This window comes from Rhinichthys klamathensis, unplaced genomic scaffold (genome assembly GCF_029890125.1).
Source record: "Rhinichthys klamathensis goyatoka isolate OS25496 unplaced genomic scaffold, OSU_Roscu_1.1 h1tg000385l_1, whole genome shotgun sequence".
Taxonomy (NCBI): domain Eukaryota; kingdom Metazoa; phylum Chordata; class Actinopteri; order Cypriniformes; family Leuciscidae; genus Rhinichthys; species Rhinichthys klamathensis.
In genome coordinates this window covers 94,521-111,988 of record NW_026606889.1, presented here as the reverse complement: position 1 = coordinate 111,988, position 17,468 = coordinate 94,521, and the positions used below count along the sequence as shown (strand labels likewise).

Here is a 17,468-nt window from a genome sequence, read left to right as displayed (position 1 = left end):
AACTATACAGACATATATATTTTTTCAAACTATTAAAAATGATTAGAATTACAATAACTTTAACCAAAATGAAATGAAAATGTATATATTAATGAACATTATTATTAGTTCATATAGGCTGTACATATATTTGATGTGTTTAAAACTACCTAAAATTCATGTTAGGCTAATTTTATGTTAGATATTAATTTATATATATAACTAATTTTTTTGCGCATCTGATGCTGCTTATAATCGCTCTGTTTTATCATTATTCTTTTGATTAAGGACTGTGACACTAAAATACATCGGCCTGACACACACTGTCTCTCTTTAACATGTGTAATCCTGGTGTGTTTGGGTCTAGACACACAGCAGCACTCTTGGCCACATTAGTGCTAATTTATTCTTGTTTGGATGCTGTTAAATTGCTCTGACTCACTGCTCTACAGAAGCAGAGGAGTCAATTTTGATGTGGCTGGTGAGATTAATGTGACCTATTTGCATCACGATATGCTTATTTGCCCCAGATTGTTCTTGAGTGCTGAGATAAGTGTCTTTCTGTGATATTTGGATCCTATTACTGAGATATTCAAATGATGAATCAAACAGTTGCATCTGCGCCAATAAGCCTAAAATTAAAGTCTGCATAGAGTGAGTATTTCATGCTTATTGAGCATTTGGGAAGCATTTTCAAAATTCATGCCCAGAGGGAAACCCTTTCTGGCTAGACACTTTTAATTTCAGTGTAACGTCATCTTACACAGACTCAGGTGAAAATGAGGAGGAATCATATGCAGTGACTTTAAATGTACACACATTAACATTGAATAGAGAGCATTGCTGTTTTTTCTCTTTGCAGAATCATAATCTGCTAAATACTTTGATATTTAAAGTCTCAAAAGCTTGTGCATATGAGAATGTGAAGTGAAGATCTACTGTCTCTACTCTCTGAAATATTTGCAATCAAAAGCATTATTTCATTGTTGTGAGGTTTTGGGTCATTTACACAGCGTCTAATCTCTGAATTAAACATCCCGTGTTGGGAATAAGAGTACATTTCCCATTAGGAATGTCCAGTAAACAGCCGTCCCGTGAGACTGAAGTCAACACTTAATGGAAATTTTCTGCTGCCGATTGCACTATACTTTTTTTCTTGACCTTTGTTAACTAACTAAGTTTCTGCTGTGGTTGGTTGTTTTTTTCTTAATGATCAACACTGGATTAATCAGGACCATTTGTCTTATTATGTTCCAGGAAAACTGTCCTCTGTCTCCGTCCAGTTTAATAGGAAAATCTGTTGAATTTCTGTATTGATTGCCTTGGTTTGGTGATGCTTATTCGCTTTAAACTTGTGAATCATTTTGTTTGGCTAAACCAAGTTAAATCTAGACAAAGTGCCAGTGCTGTGATAAAACATTCTCTCAATGCAACACTCTTAGAAGAAAAGCTTCTAGAATCTTAAAGGATTTTGGCAGGCGCTTCATATATAACCTTTAATTCATTTTTTTTAATTCATTATTTTATTAATTAAACAGCACATACTTTATCACTAGAACATTTTTAAATAACCCATTAAACATTAAAGTATTAGAACCTTTTTGGCATAAAGTTTTCTTTAAAATTGAGTCAAGAACCCAAGAGTTCTAAATAGAACCTTTTCTTCTAATTGTGATTGTGAATATTACAGGCTGAGAATAAGAAGAATGCTGCATTACTCCAATCAAATATTGTTTTCTTTATACTTTTAAGATTAAAGTAAGCCTGAAGAAGGTCGATTGACCAAAATGATTTATATTTTCTAAGATTATATTCTTAAAATCTCCCACTGACAATGTTGTAAACTACGTTTATGGAATTATTTAGCCAATCTGAGAAGACATGGAAATGTTCCGGTTTGCTGTCATCTGATTGGCTGATATCACTTTGAAAGTTGAGAAAGTTAACGGATTGAGAACGGCAGGTATTATACACACACTTCCTAGAAAATGGTTGAAATCACTTACTTTGACTTTTTTTAAAAATAAGATATTTTAAAAGAATGTCGGTAACCATGGAAGTCAACTGCTTGGTTACTTTGTTTCTTAAATGAAAAATTGTATGAAGATATTTTGACATTCTTCAAAATATCTTCTTTTGTGTTCAACAGAAGAAAGAAATTCATACAGGTTTGGAACAACTTGAGGGTGAGTAAATGATGACAGAATTTTCATTTTTGGGTGAAAATATCCCTTTAATAATAATAATTAGAACCTTAATGTAAAGAACATTTTAATAATCTAGAGCATTTTTTAGTGCAATGGAAAGGTTCTATGAACGTTAAAGGTTCTTCATGGAACCAATGCCAATAAAGAACCTTTATTTTTAAGAGCGCGCGTCCAGCTCTCTCTCTCTGAATGTAATTTGGGCCTATGGGTGAAGCTAGAATATCCAACCCTATACCCATAACTCTATTCCTCCTCCCATTAGACGTCCCACTGGACGTCATTGACTCTGCAGTGAGCACCGCTTGGGCCAAATCGCCGAAATGGAGTGAAAATGAAAACAAACTCATATTTCCCACTGTAAATATAAATGCATTTTATTTCATTGAGTGGGAACCAGGTTCTTCAAAACGATACCCACACCCGCCACACGATGGATGTATGTGCCCGCGGTTGCGCGCGCTCTCTCGCGCGGCGCCGGTAATGACTCGCTCGCGCTCTCCGCTGCTGCTGATCAGACGCGTTTGCGGCAGACCGCCCAGATCTCCGAGACTCACCGAGCTCTGTTTCAGCTTCTGTGCGGATCACCACGGCTTCATTTCAACGCGTCTACAGCGAGAGAATATCCCGCAGCGACCCGCGTTCATCGGCGTTCGTTTTCTTCCGTCCTTCTCTGGTGATAAACCAGGCGAGCGCGGAAGAGAACGCGCAGTAATGGGAAGATACAGCGTGCTTTCATTAGATTACATTTCCGAAGAATGACCCATCCATCTGTCGATCACGCTTTAGCAGCTCAAACATCCTCCTTCATGCACTGGACGTAGACTTTCGGAGCACAGAAGAGTTGAGCGCGTGTACGGCGCATAAAGCTACAGTTTTTAAAATTTCGGCGTCTCGTCGGTTCGCGGACTCTCTTGACTTGATCTTTGGATGTATTTCTGCAGCTCTTGATGGAGTGGTGTGCACTGTGCCAAACGCACATAGATATCGTGAAGTAGGCTAACCTATGAGGTTGCAATTTTGGGGGTTATCAGCTGAGATGCGTTTGATTTCAGTCACTCAACTTCAGTGTTGCGCGGTTTGGCCACGAGTCTTCATCATCAGCATCATTCGAAAGCAGTTGTGTGGAAGCACGTTGATACTTGCCTTTTAATACAGGGCATTTTAATATGATGCTTTCACTTTTTAAAAGTGCGTTTTGTCAGAAAGCTGTGTGTTTGTAGGGATGTGTTTTGATTAAGACGTTCAGATATGTTGGGTGTGCATGACATTTTAGGCAACTTAAATGCTGCTTAACCTTTTTTTTTATAAAGTAGGTCTCACACGTGAGCATCTTTGCTGTGTTTGCAGGCACTTTGCTCGCCTTTAAATAAAGCATTGATGCATGTTGGCTGTGCATGGCATGGCATGCCATTATTGACTTCTTAAATGCTGCTTTAACTTTAGGTTTATAAACGCCTACTAGTTGAGCACCATTGTCATTTCCATAAAGCAGTGTGTTTGCAGGCACGTTTTATTATGTGTTCATGTGATGACTTTTGGCTGTAGATATCATTGTAGGCTTATGCTTCTTCAATTTCATCTCATCGATGAGCGTCATCGTCTTTAGAAAGCAGTTATTTTGGATGTACGAAACATTTTGTTGCTTTAAGACCTTAAAAGTCTCAATTTGGTCTCTCAGATGAGATTAAAACTGAAACTTAAGGAAACTGCAGTGATGCTGAATGACGCTCTCGCTGTGCGCAAATGTGCTGACGCCACCTGTGGTCTCTTAAATCGATTGATTCAGAAAGATTTAGGCACTTTGACCAGGAGAGAGTTCAGGTTGCACAACAGCCGTGTCGCTCGCGCTTTCTAACCACGAGACAAGAGAAGTTTTGATCGCACATTGTGTGTAGCCCACTGTATAATCGTGCGTGACGTGAAAGTTGAGAGTTTAAATGGTGCTCCGAAAGTTACCCGGTGTCTCAGCATCGGGCATGGGGCTTCGTCTGTCTCAGAAATTCGTCTTTCTGCTGTTCCTGTCAGGGTTGGTAACTCTGTGCTTCGGGGCTCTTTTCTTTCTACCCGACTCCGTGCGTCTGAAGCGCATCTTCCTCTCCAAGAACGAGAGTCCCGCGGTGACCGTAGGCTCCGACAATGAGCTTTCCAAAAAGGTGCCCGTGGATCAAGAGCATCAGCGGACGGGTTTAAAAGGGGTTGAGGCGAATGTCAAACCGAAAGTGAGCCGCAAGCCCTCGGTCACCCATGGAGCGAGAACTGTGGAGAGATCTGTTGGGAGTAGAGCGCAGGACGAGTGGAGTCCGGCGAGGGCGCACGAACCGCCGGCCAGGGACGAGCGGGTCACCTCGGCCGCTCTTAACGCCCAACACGGCACCACTTTCAGCCACGAGACGTTTAAAAAGTGCCTGCTGAAACCAGCTTTGGGGAAGGACCAGGGAAATCCATCTGATTCCGAGACGCTTCAGCGGAGGGAGAAAGTCAAAGAGGTGAGAAAGATGTGTGCATGGATGCCTCTTATTGTGTATGGATGCCCATCTCTGCCACATAAGAATAAAATCATAGAAATCAAGAAAAAATTCCCAGCTTTGGGAAATCATAATCAGACACAGCCATAATTATGGGATAAAAACTCAAAACGATATAAAAATTCGAAATTGAGCTACTAATTGATTCAGATGAAAAGTTAAAATTACAAGTCATTATAATTTATATAAAAGTCATAGAAACTCAACTTTTCATGTCATAACGACTTTATTTCCTAATTTTCACTTTATTTTATAATTATGACTTATGTCATATGATAGTACACTGTTTAAGATTTGAGGTAAAAAACTCAATTTTGTTAACTTGCTGCATTGGAAATTTTCAGTTGGTTCAACTAAAGTGCCAAGGTTAAAAGACCTTTAGTTCACATATTTTCAGTTGGCTCAAATACATTTTTCAATGCATCGAGTCAAAGTAAAATTGCGTTTTGGGCTCAATCTTTTAGTGTATGGGTTGACTTTTTTTTTTAAATCATGACATAATTTTATTATAATTATGATTTACAAATGCATGTTCTTCTATAGTTGTACCTAAAATATTGTAGGTTTGAAACTTGTTGGATTGTGCCTGTAATAAGTATCACTTGGGATAAAAGTGTTTGTTAAATGATAAATTTGTTCTAAATTGCCTTGGATCTGAGGCGAACAGCAGGCATGACTGATATGAAGATGCCTGAAGCTATTGGGGAGTCGGGGCTAGTTGTCACATTTATTCCAGAGAAAGTCAATATAATTTAGTCCGATGAAACATATAGCATATTTCCACTGCTATTGCTAAAGAATAAAAAGATATAGTTAATTGAACACATTGAACTCTATGGTGGGGCATGTTGTCACACTATTGTTCTTGAATATTAAATGCGAAATGAAACTATACATTTATGAAATGCAAAAGAATTCATTAAAATACCAAACCATTGGCCAACAAAACTGCATATAAAAGCGCTTGTGACAACTTTCCCTTAGATATAGCCGATGTGACAAATAGCCCCAGCCTCCCTATGTTTTTCATCCTCATACCATAAGTTAGAATCCATATGAATAGATTATTTACTGACGTGTCACTTTCCTAACTGACACTTATCAGAGAGCGCTCAGGCTTCCTTCTGCTGTGTTTTTGTGCCGGCTGTTTGAAGCTGGTGGTTTGAATCCAGATAAAAGGAACGTTGTCTCGCAGTCAGCTGATATGCTTTGATATGGGGAATACAGACAGTGACTGTGCTATTGTGAAGGATTGTTGTTCATGAATCTGAGTTGGTGAATCAATGATCATTAGAACTCTTTCTGGTGTGCTAGTGAAACTCATTCTGATACAAGAGGTTTCGCTCCCACATGGGGATGAGAAAGACACACACACACACACACACACACACACACACACACACACACACACACACACACACACACACACACACACACACACACACACACACACGTTGTGTTTTCATGTTTTATGGGGACTTTCCATTGACATAATGATTTTTATACTACAAACTGTATATTCTCTCCCCTTACACTAACCCTACCCATCTCAGAAAACTCTGCATTTTTACATTTTCACAAAACATCACTTATAAGCGGTTTTCCTCATAGGGATAAAAAAATGTTTGACAAGGATTTCTGGTACTGCCATCCTTGTGGGGTGGCACACACACACACACACACACACACACACACACACACACACACACACACACACACACACACACACACACACACACACACACACACACACACACACACACACAGACAGGCACATATAGACACACACACACACACACAGACAGGCACATATAGACACACACACACACAGACAGGCACATATAGACACACACACACACACACACACACACAGACAGGCACACACAGACACAGACACACACACACACACACACACACACACACACACACACACACACACACACACACACACACACACACACACACACACACACACACACACAGACAGGCACACACAGACACACACACACACACACACACACACACACACACACACACACACACACACACACACACACACACACACACACACACACACACACACACACACACACACACACACACACAGAGACAGGCACATATAGACACACACACACACACACACACACACACACACACACAGAGACAGGCACATCTATACACACACACACACACACACACACACAGAGACAGGCACATCTATACACACACACACACACAGACAGGCACACACACACACACACACACACAGAGACAGGCACATACACACACACACACACACACACACAGAGACAGACAGACACACACACACACACACACACACACACACACACACACACAGAGAGACAGGCACACACACACACAACACACACACTTTCACTTTTTCACACTTTGTTCTTGTTGTTTTGGGATATTCTTTAGAATCTCATCTTTATGTTTGAGGGAAGGAAAAGTCATTGGGGTTTAAAACCACATGAAGGAGAGAAACTGATGAGAGCGTTCTCATTTTGGGGTGAGTTTGTCCTTTAAATGCCGAGTGACAGAACTGTGTGTTCAGGTTCATAATGTTTCACTACAGGTCTAGCGTAAGGTCCAGCTTGCTGACAACATATTGATTTCTCTAACTTACCGAAGTCTTTTTTTTCTCAGACTTTGTGAAATTAATAACTGTAGAAACAAAGAATGTTTGCAGAGGGCAGTGAGTGTATTGAAATGAGTGTTATAGCTGCGATTCTGCTTTGAATGTTCTATAGTTATATCATATTTCACAGTGTCAGAAGCGCTGGATGGTTTCCAGACCTGCGGGGTATTTATAAAACACTGTGGTGGCAAAGCCCGTGTTTTTACCGTGCTTTAGGTAGGAGTCGGAAATGAGGAAAAAAAGCAAAATCAGGCAACAAAACAAATCATTTTTCGTGCATGCCGTTTCATTAAACTTTAAAGTCGATGTGAAACATTGTTCACACAACCCATCTCACTTCTGTCATGTTTCCGAGTCAAACCGGATTTTCAAAGACACACGCGGGCGTTGCATAGAGTCAGGAAGAAGTTGAGAATCAGCGAATAAGGAAAGATGTTTTGGAAGTTATATTTGGATGTACAAAACATTGTGTAATGAATCATTCATAAAAAGCCCAGGATTTGTGTTTAGTTAAGTTCTTGTCTGTTTGTGGACTGATGTATATTAACCTGCACTGACCTACTTGCATGTGATTTCAGTGATTCATGGAGGCTTTATTCTGTTGCTGTTAAAGCCTCATGCTGAATTAAGTATTTACGAACGCGGAGCGTTTGCACGGATGCCTCTGGCTTCCCTCTGTGCCGCCTCCTGTCAGAACCATGCATATTCATATCCGACCTAATCATGATAAACAGCTCCATTAAATAATAATCTGGCAGACGAGTCTTCTGAAGATCAGCTCTGAATCTAGAGAATCACTGTTGATTCTGCCTTTTGAGACCATGGTGTCTTCTCTGGTATCATTACATCACTGTTGTGTAAGTGTACAACACATTAGGTCATCCGTTTCTTAGCTTTTTGGCCAAGTTGGGAAAATAGAAGTAATGGAAAGGACTGTTTACAGCTCAGATCTTGTTAGCAGTCCTGGAAAACAGTTCAAACACTTTAAGTTGTAAATACTATGAAGATTATTGTTGTACGTTTTACAAGAAAATACTATTTCAGTCTTTCTGCCTCAAACTTTCACGTTTAATTAGATGTCAAATTTAGTAGCAATTTCTGGAATTGTTTCTACACCATTTTTTTTTTTTTTAGTGTACTAAAGCTTTGCTTATCAACCAAAGTTGACTTGCAGCATCTCAATCTGATTGGCCGATATTATTGCATTTGCATTCAGCAGGAGTTCAGCGCTGTGTGCTTTTGGCTTCATGGGCTTAAAAACAAGAAGTGACTTTACATATGTTCTCCTCGACCATTGGTTGTTTAGGTGTTGCATCAACTGTGACTGTGCAAGGCAAATATTGAACTTCTAGCTTCACTGGTCCAAGATGCAGTTTATCCTGGCTCAGGACCGTCCTGAAGGACAGCAGTGGATGGTCTGATTGACGTGATGCGACCAACTAACTACTATTCGCTTCTGTTGTGGGGCGTTCATGGGCCGGCTAATGTGAAACCGGGTTTAACTAGTCAAATGAAACACTTTTTGAAACTCAAATAATGTTGATAGTAGTGCTTGGAAGCTTCGTTGTGGCAGTTTGGATACTTGGAAAAAGTTCACATTTCAACTCAGAATTAAAAGAAGAAAAACAAGAAAATAAAGCCTATATTAAGACCTTTGATTGTTTTAATATCAAAGCTTATTTTGTATAAATCAAACATAAATGAGCAAATTTTTATTAACTAACATTAACAAAGATAAAAAAATAGAGTTAACAAACCGAAACCTTTTTGTAAAGTGTTAACCGTAAATCAATGCTTATTTGCATAAATAATAACAATATATTTTGCATAAAGAAATTGAATGTTATTTTAGGGCCACTATGATTTATTTATTTTTGCATTGACAATTAATTGTAATATCAGTGATGCATAAATCATTGCTTGCTTTGTGTTAACATAAATCAATGCTTATTTTGCATAAATATCAGCCATATATTTCCATAAAGAAAATGACGTCTGTTTTAGGACCATTATGATGTTTTGCATTGTGGTGCTAATTTTAATATCAATGCTTGTTTTGCATAATCAAATCAATACTTATCAATGCTTATTTTGCATAAATAGCAACATATTTTGCATTAAGAAAATAAAGCCTTTTTTAGGACCAGAAGGATTTTTTTTTGTAGCATTTGATTATTGCAGAAAATAAAAAAATGATCTTCACAAATGAACAACTTTTATGAATTTTGAAGCATAAAGACAATCGGCTAAACGAACTACACCATGGTCACATGACTTCAACGTCACCATCAGTGAGCTTCAGTCAACTCTTTCAGTCGGTTTAAAAACATTTCCCCTGAAAGTTGGAGTTATATTAGTTTGCAAGGGCGCGATTCTAAACACAACGAGGCGGTGATTGACTAGTTTACCTGTTCGGCTGATGACGTTTCATGTCCTGGCAACTTGTTAGCAACCGCCTTTTTCAAGACAAGAAAAAGCTTTTAAAAACTCACAAGAGGGTTTTAGTGATGTATTTTATGTTATAGAGCTTGTGTACACCACAGACCTTATTTAACCAAAAACACATTGACTTCGGGAGCCTAAATACGTCATCCCTGCATCACTCTTTTATCTTTTTATGTGGACCGTGTATTTATCAATCATTTCCTCTTATTAATGGCATGGCTATATAATCTCGTAGCCTGTAGCCGCTGTCTGAAGCTCCTCTCCTGGTTGGAAACGTTCTTGACATCCCCCAGAAAGTCTATAGGAATTTGCGGTTGGTATCCACGAGCATGTGAAGCTTGTCGAGTCTATGGCCTCTCATTCATCATTGCCTCCCTGCTCTTGTCACGGGTGCTGACTGGAGGGTTTATCCCCTGTTGGGACATGCTGAATGGGCGTTCTCCGCTCTGTGAGATGGATAGAGTTACAAGGAGCAGCTTGGCAGCTCTGGCCCGAGGCTGGGTAAAGCGCATGCTCTTTGAGGAAAGCCAGGATCCGGTTCCACTCCTCGGACTCCGCTGGCCCGGAGCGACTGCATGGTGAGGGGGCAGGACAAGGCAATCAGCTCCTGGCTATTGAAACGGGGGATGGAGAGCGGCCGCTAAACGAGAGTCATGATTACAGCATCTGTTCTTCTGTTTTCGCCTGCGCCGCTGAGAATTGCCTTTCTCAATATGTGCAGAGTTTTGCAACAGTCTTTGCAAACTAAACTTAATGTGGTTACTTGGCTAGATATAGACTAGATTTGGTTGTTGGAGTAGTTTTGACTCTGTGATGATTGATGTATGTCTTTTTTTTTCGTTGTAAATATTGAGTTTGTTTACATTTGTTTTTGAGCTATTCATTTTCAGCATCAGTGTCGTCTATTAAGAAGCCCACATCCCCACATCGGTCCGATGTCGTTCAGGAGCTGTTTGCTCAGGAGTCGTTTTTGCAATCCTTCTGCAATGTTTTTTTGTTTGCACACATCCGCTATTGTTCACAGATCTCTGTTCTTTTTAAGATGCAGTATCAAGTTAAAAGTAGTTGCGTTTTATATGTGCATCCAAACCTTTTGACTGATTTTGCCTGATTCTCCGTGACCTTACATAATACATGTTGTTTTTAGTTACCGGAAAATAAGTTATTTAAATTCAAACCAATCACTAGTGAATCTTTTAGACCAAGTAATGAACGAATTTGCTTGTTATAAAAGTGCCCTGAAAAAAAATGCATCACTGTTTCTACAAAAATATGAAGCAGCACAACTGTTTTCAACATTGATAATAATAATCAATGTTTCTTGAGCAGCAAGTCATCATATCAGAATGATTTCTGAAGGATCATGCACTGAAAACTGGAGTAATGATGCTGAAAATTCAGCTTTGATCACAGAAATAAAATATATTCACATAGAAAACAGTTGTAATATTTCACAGTATTAGTGTTTTTATGGTATTTTTTATTAAATAAATGAAGCCTTGGTGAGCAGAAGAGAAGAACACATTACCATTCCAAGGTATGTGGATTCACTGTATAAAAAAGAAAAAAAAGAAAGGAGTTGTTTCAACTTAAAGTAAGTTTTCATGCTGCCTTAATTTTAAGCTCAGTCAACTTGAAATGTGAAGTTGTACTAAGTGACAACTTGGATATTTGAGTTGACCAAACTTAAAATTTTAGGTTAGATTTATTTACTTCCCATAGGAATTTCCATGACTCTTTCCATGATGGGTCTGGAAAACACAAATCCTTACACAATTTCCCTAATGTTTTCCATGGAACCCTGTGAACTTCACGCTAATGCGCTCCGTCTGCTGTTTTGAATGCATGTGTGCCCTTGTGTGAGCTGCTCTTAAGTGTACTTGCAGTATAACTCGATACTGTACTAAACATCTTTGTGATTATATGCTGTAATATAGCCAAGCAGAAAATGCAATAAAATGTCTGGTTTAAATTTGTGATCTAATTCTAGTTGCTCTATTAAATCTGTTGTGCCTCTTCCAGCTTCTGTGAATATTAGGCTATATATTACAGTGTTTTCTTTCAGTGAAGATTAGCGCAAAAATCTTCTCGAAAATGCAAAACTAAGCGTTGTGTGATTCTATTATATTCATGCTATTCCAAATTATTTATCTAGTGCATGGAAAACTATGGGAGTTGTTACAAAATGCAGAGGTTTAGGATCAAGGTCAGTTAAAGCAAATGATTTATCAGTGGATAAATTAGATTGCAAAATAATTTATCTAGTGCGTGCAAAGTTGTTACGAAATGCTAAAGTTTAGGATCAAGGTCAGACAAAGCATATGATTTACCAGTGGTTTCGTCTCTAAAGGGACTTATTTGTTTGTTTTTCTTGTTGCGCCGACCTCCATGTTTGCTACTTTGAGTAAGTTTGCATCAGATTCCAGTAAGCAGACGTGGATGGACGTGACCTCTGCGCTCTGCTCTGAGCCAAACGCTCTGCTGGGGACGCGACTTTTCCAGTGTGTGAGTGTGTGTGTGTGTGTGTGCGCTCAAAAGTATTTAGAGTTCAAATTCTAGGTTTTAAGCTAGCAGTCTACTTCACTGTAGAGCTTCAACTTTGAAAAACTCTGCTTTTTTCCACCACAGACTGGCAGTGTAATTATGAACATGCTAATTATAGTAAATCAGACGCTTGAGCTAGAGACATTTGTCATGATTCTGTTTAGGGTTTGGCGGTATGACATTATAGACCATGCTACAGTAGAAACTTGTCAGCTGGTAGAGATTTTCCTGTACTGTACCGTTTACACTTGGTTATTTAAAGTGCCCTTTATGCCATTTTAAAGGTTCCTTATTTTGTTTTGTAGTCTCCTACTATAGACTTGCATGCATTCAAGGTCAAAAATACACATTTTCTCATAATATACATTTAACATAACTTATTTCTCAGAGTCTGAAAATGTTTTGTCCAAAGGTTCAGTCTAATTCCCTCCTTTCCGTGAGCCTGCTCTGCTCTGATTGGTCGGATGGCCCAGTCTATTGTGTTTGATCTACTCTGCTCTGATTGGTCAGATGGCCCAGTCTGTTGTGTTTTGATCTACTCTGCTCTGATTGGTCAGATGACCCAGTCTGTTGTGTTTTGATCTACTCTGCTCTGATTGGTCAGATGGCCCAGTCTGTTATGATAGGCTCTGATTGGTCACTCTTGACATGTCGACAACACAAACCAAACTCTTCCAGTCTCAGCTACAACTACAGTGTTTGAGAGCGCGGCAAAGTAGACCTCGTTCACGGCCAGCCAATGAAGACCTTAGGCTAGCTTTATGCAAATGTGTTACATTATGTAGTTATGTAACAGGAAGTGATGACGACTCATTTGGGCAGTGCGGAATCGATTCTTTCATTTAGATTTAGGAGACAATAACTTTATTTTTTTGTGCACTTTGATCTGTGAAACTTTGCAGACCTTTTGCATTAACAAACCGCTATAATTACACACTGCATGAAATGTAAGATTCTTTTGTTGTTGAATTTTCACCAAAATTCAGCATCCTGTTCTAGAATAACTCTTTTTAGACAGATTTTGAAATTGTTAGTCACACCGCTCACCCAATTTTTCCTTCAGGTTAATGGATCTACAGGACTGAGTTATACCCGCTCATATCTGTTTACTAGCACCGCTGTCTTTTGTCCTGTGTTCTTTCATCTGTTGCTCATTCCTGTTGTCCATTTGTGTGGTCGCTGCCTTTGGCTCTGCTCTCTATGTAGTCACGTAGATGGCAATTCATAATAGTCTCTGAAGATGTTATTGCTACGAAGCATCTGCAGCTCAATCTACTTGCAAGTCTTTATGGAAAGCAAGATATGTTTTTTGTATATGGATTGGATATTCATGTCCACGATTTGTACCTTTGTTTTTTAAAAGAATGCAAAATTAGCATTTACAGTCATGCAATTACAATAGATGTCTACTGGAAAAAGTTAAACGCATTTTGAAAGTAGACTGTTGACAATAAGTGTTCACATCAGTTAACAAATGGAAGAATCTGTCTGAAAATGTTATTTGATGTCACCATGCAAAAACAATTAATGGTTCAATAATAAATTCAATAATAAAGATTTTTTTTTCTTTTTTACCTGGACGTGTTTTATGCAATATAATTTGAGAAACATCATGTGTGATTATCTTCGGGAACATAAACCACACAGTGGAGAATGCATTAAAAATGAAATGTCTGATTTTGTAATCTGCTTTGAGCTGTTTTATTAAATTTGGTGCCTGAGACTTGTTCATTCAATAAAGTTCAGAGCAGGAATGCAAATCATGCAAGTTGCAAATTTCACAAATATGCTGTTTAAAGCAAAACTATTTGAAATGAAGCATCGCATTTCAGACGTCTTGACACATTTCATCATGATCGTATTCTGCATCATTTTACCTGTTCCAGTGATTGCGAATGCCGTCTTTGGTTCAGTCAGGCGTTGTAAGTGATTTTCCACCGGGGCGACATTGGTAGAAATAGTTTTTAATTATCTGGATGTTCAGCGCAGTGCCCTGCTTTTGGGGAGAGTGTTTTGTTCATTACCAACACAATTAGGCCGTTAATGAAACAGCGGAACACAGAAATCATCACAGCCCAAAGGACTTGAATCATTTTTCCTGTTTAACTTCTGTGGGAGTGACAATATCTGCCCACTTTGTTTACAGAAAGAAGCAAAGAGCAAATATGTTGCGGTCTCGTTTAACGATCATACGTCAGTGCGTTGTGGAATTGCAGATTATCGTAACACAAAGTGACACTTAATTAAGCATCGCTTCAGAAAATGCCAAACTTTCCTGTTTTAGTTGCTGAGCAACTCTCCATTATGACAGACCATTTCTTTTTCTTGCTTGATATATCATAATGTGATTTTTTTTTTTTTTGATTTTTTTTTTCTGATTGACGGCACAATACACACATACATACACAAAGCATTTAACAAATGCATGTATATGTTATATGCTTTTGTGTATGTGTGTGTGCTGTCAATTGATTACAAAAACAAACTAATTAATCTCACATTTTTCTGTAATTAATCATGATTAATCGCATATTAACATAACATTTTTATATTGTAATTTCACATTCACACCCAGGGACTGTTGCTGAACGTCTGGTGCATATGGCACACACAATTGGAAACACTTCAGGAGGTTTGAAGTAGTCGTCTGATTGGTTGAATTCTATAAGATTTCTGGGAGACGTGTGTGTGTGTGTCGCATTCTTTAAGGGTCCGCTTGGAAACAAAGATGCCATGAAGCCAAACCCCCTTATGGAAGAGAACTGTCGTGTTTACAACTGTGACAAAAAAGTATCTCAAAATTCAATTGCTAACTCTCTCTCTCTCTCTCTCTCTCTCTCTCTCTCTCTCTCTCTCTCTCTCTCTCTCTCTCTCTCTCTCTCTCTCTCTCTCTCTCTCTCTCTCTCTCTCTCTCTCTCTCTCTCTCTCTCTCTCTCTCTCTCTCTCTCTCTCTCTCTCTCTCTCTCTCTCTCTTCAACATTGTATATAATTTGCTGGCATCAGGGAGTTTTTTGCTATTAATGCATTTTATTCCTTTTTTGGGCTGTATTTCCAGATAAGTATAAGCAAACTTTAAATCAGTCATGTTAGGGTACTTTCAGTTTGACGTCAGAGTTGTGTTTGGTTGAATCTTGAAGCAGCTCTGAACTGCACCAGTGAACCGCACCTGAGTCCACTTGTAAAGCTGGTCTGGCTTGAAAGCATTCGTTCTCTCTCTCAGGAGTGAACCGTTACTGATGATGTATCATTTGCATAATGCACTATAATGCATGTGTCATTGCTGCTTCTCTCTTGAGCACATTCTCTTCAGAGAGCAGCTCACATTCTCACTTCTTATGCTGTGAGTCCATCGCTGTTTGTGTTATATTCTGATGGTAAATCCAATGGGATTAACACATCAGTAATAACAGTGAAACTGGGGTCTTCTCTGGAGGCTTTACAGTTGCATTGGTAAATGGCTTCTACACTCGTGGCGGTGCTCATTGACACCAACCTCACTTACCGCAGGCAGGATCTGAAAGTTCATTGTGAAAGCAGACCTGTAGTTGAGATGGTGGATTTGAAATCTGTCAGAACAAGAAATTGAGTCAAATGTGAAAACAGCCAAATTCATTATAGTGCTTTAATGCATTTTCATCTATATCAGAATCAGAATATTTTCTTGTATACCTACTATTTGGTATCTTAAGCCTAGTTCACACTACATGATTTTAAAATGTCGGGCTGAACTGTGAGGTTCACACTACATGACTTGCTCTCTGTGAAATCAGGAGTGTTCAAGTTGTTGAGCTGTTCACACCACACGACACAACGTGATTGATCCGCAACAGGGGGTAACGCACTACACGAGTTGACAACAACTCTGTCACCCAACGATTCTATCTTTTCTACAAACCACGTTTTGTCACGAAAAATCGCGCGATAAAACGAACCGGAAATGACGCGAAACAGCACGCGCGCCAATACCCAGCGAAGAAGACGAAGAAGAACCAAAGCCATTGGGTGTTTCTCAAAACCAAGAATGCAAAGAACGGACTTGTGTTCTTGGGGAGAAAGCTCTTGCTAGTTGTTCTTGGAAGAATGAACTCACAAGGTGACGAGCACACAGAACGCTGCTGACAGTTTGAGACTATGTGTTCTTGCTGGGATTGCGCAATAATACCCCCGCACAGACACCGTCTGCAGTACCCAAACATAACGAGAATTATTGACGATAACAGCAAGGCTGCAATGGTCTCTTGACTGTGGTGGGGTAAAACGAGTCTGTGAGCAAACTGGCCGGTTGGCTCGCAATCTAACTTAACACCCGCAGGCGCTTATGGAGATTCTCACTTCCGAAAACGTTTGAGCACGTTTTCGATTAGCCATACATTTTCGTAAAAATGCCAATATTTGAAATCTACACAGTTGATTTCTCGCATCAAATGTTCTCAGAAGTGAATTTAGTGATGAAATAGTGTACGTAATTGTAAAAAAACGAATTACTGTATTGACCTGCCTCTCCTTCATCGAATGCCGAATTGAATGCTGGGATATTTCTACCGTCACGTTAACACAAGTTACCAACCTATGCATCCTCGGTAAAATGGGCGTGTCAAGAACACATCCGGGATTTTTAACCATTCTTGCCAAAATGCAAACTTGTGTATTGGGACAGTACTTGGGCCACAAAAGATGACGTTTCACAAGAACACAAGGACACAAGTACAGACAAGAACACAGATTGAGAAAGGCCCATTCTCTGGAAGAACACAACACGCCAACATGCCTTGCTCTGATTGGCTGTAGCTCATGACATCACGTGAGCTTGAGTCGTGCGACAGCTCTGGATATCTAGCATGCTAGATATTTTTCTGGGCTCGGCGACGCGTCTGCGAGGCGTCTGCGAGCGTCTTTGATGCGTTGTTGGCTCTTTCATACTAACAAATTGGCGAGCGTCCATCGCCCGCTAATCTCCCGCGATTTGCACGCGATAACACCCTGACCTGTCGGCGAGCTCAACGATTTGCAAATCGGGCTTAAAATCATGTAGTGTGTGAACTAGGCTTTAAATGTCTTTATTTGTTGCATTGATTTATTATGCCTGTTCTTGAATTTACATTTATTTTC

At 39.4% G+C, this 17,468-nt stretch overlaps 1 protein-coding gene across 1 annotated transcript in view; it reads left to right on the top strand.

The window, feature by feature from the left end:
- Nucleotides 1-3,694: 3,694 nt before the first annotated feature.
- LOC130069822 (mannosyl-oligosaccharide 1,2-alpha-mannosidase IC-like) overlaps nucleotides 3,695-17,468 on the top strand; it is a gene marked incomplete at its 3' end in the record, with an annotated part of 108,288 nt that continues 94,514 nt past the window's right edge. The window contains exon 1 of the mRNA XM_056233957.1: nucleotides 3,695-4,672. Within this exon, the coding sequence (XP_056089932.1) occupies nucleotides 4,124-4,672 (549 nt within the window). The remainder of the gene's footprint in view (nucleotides 4,673-17,468) is intronic.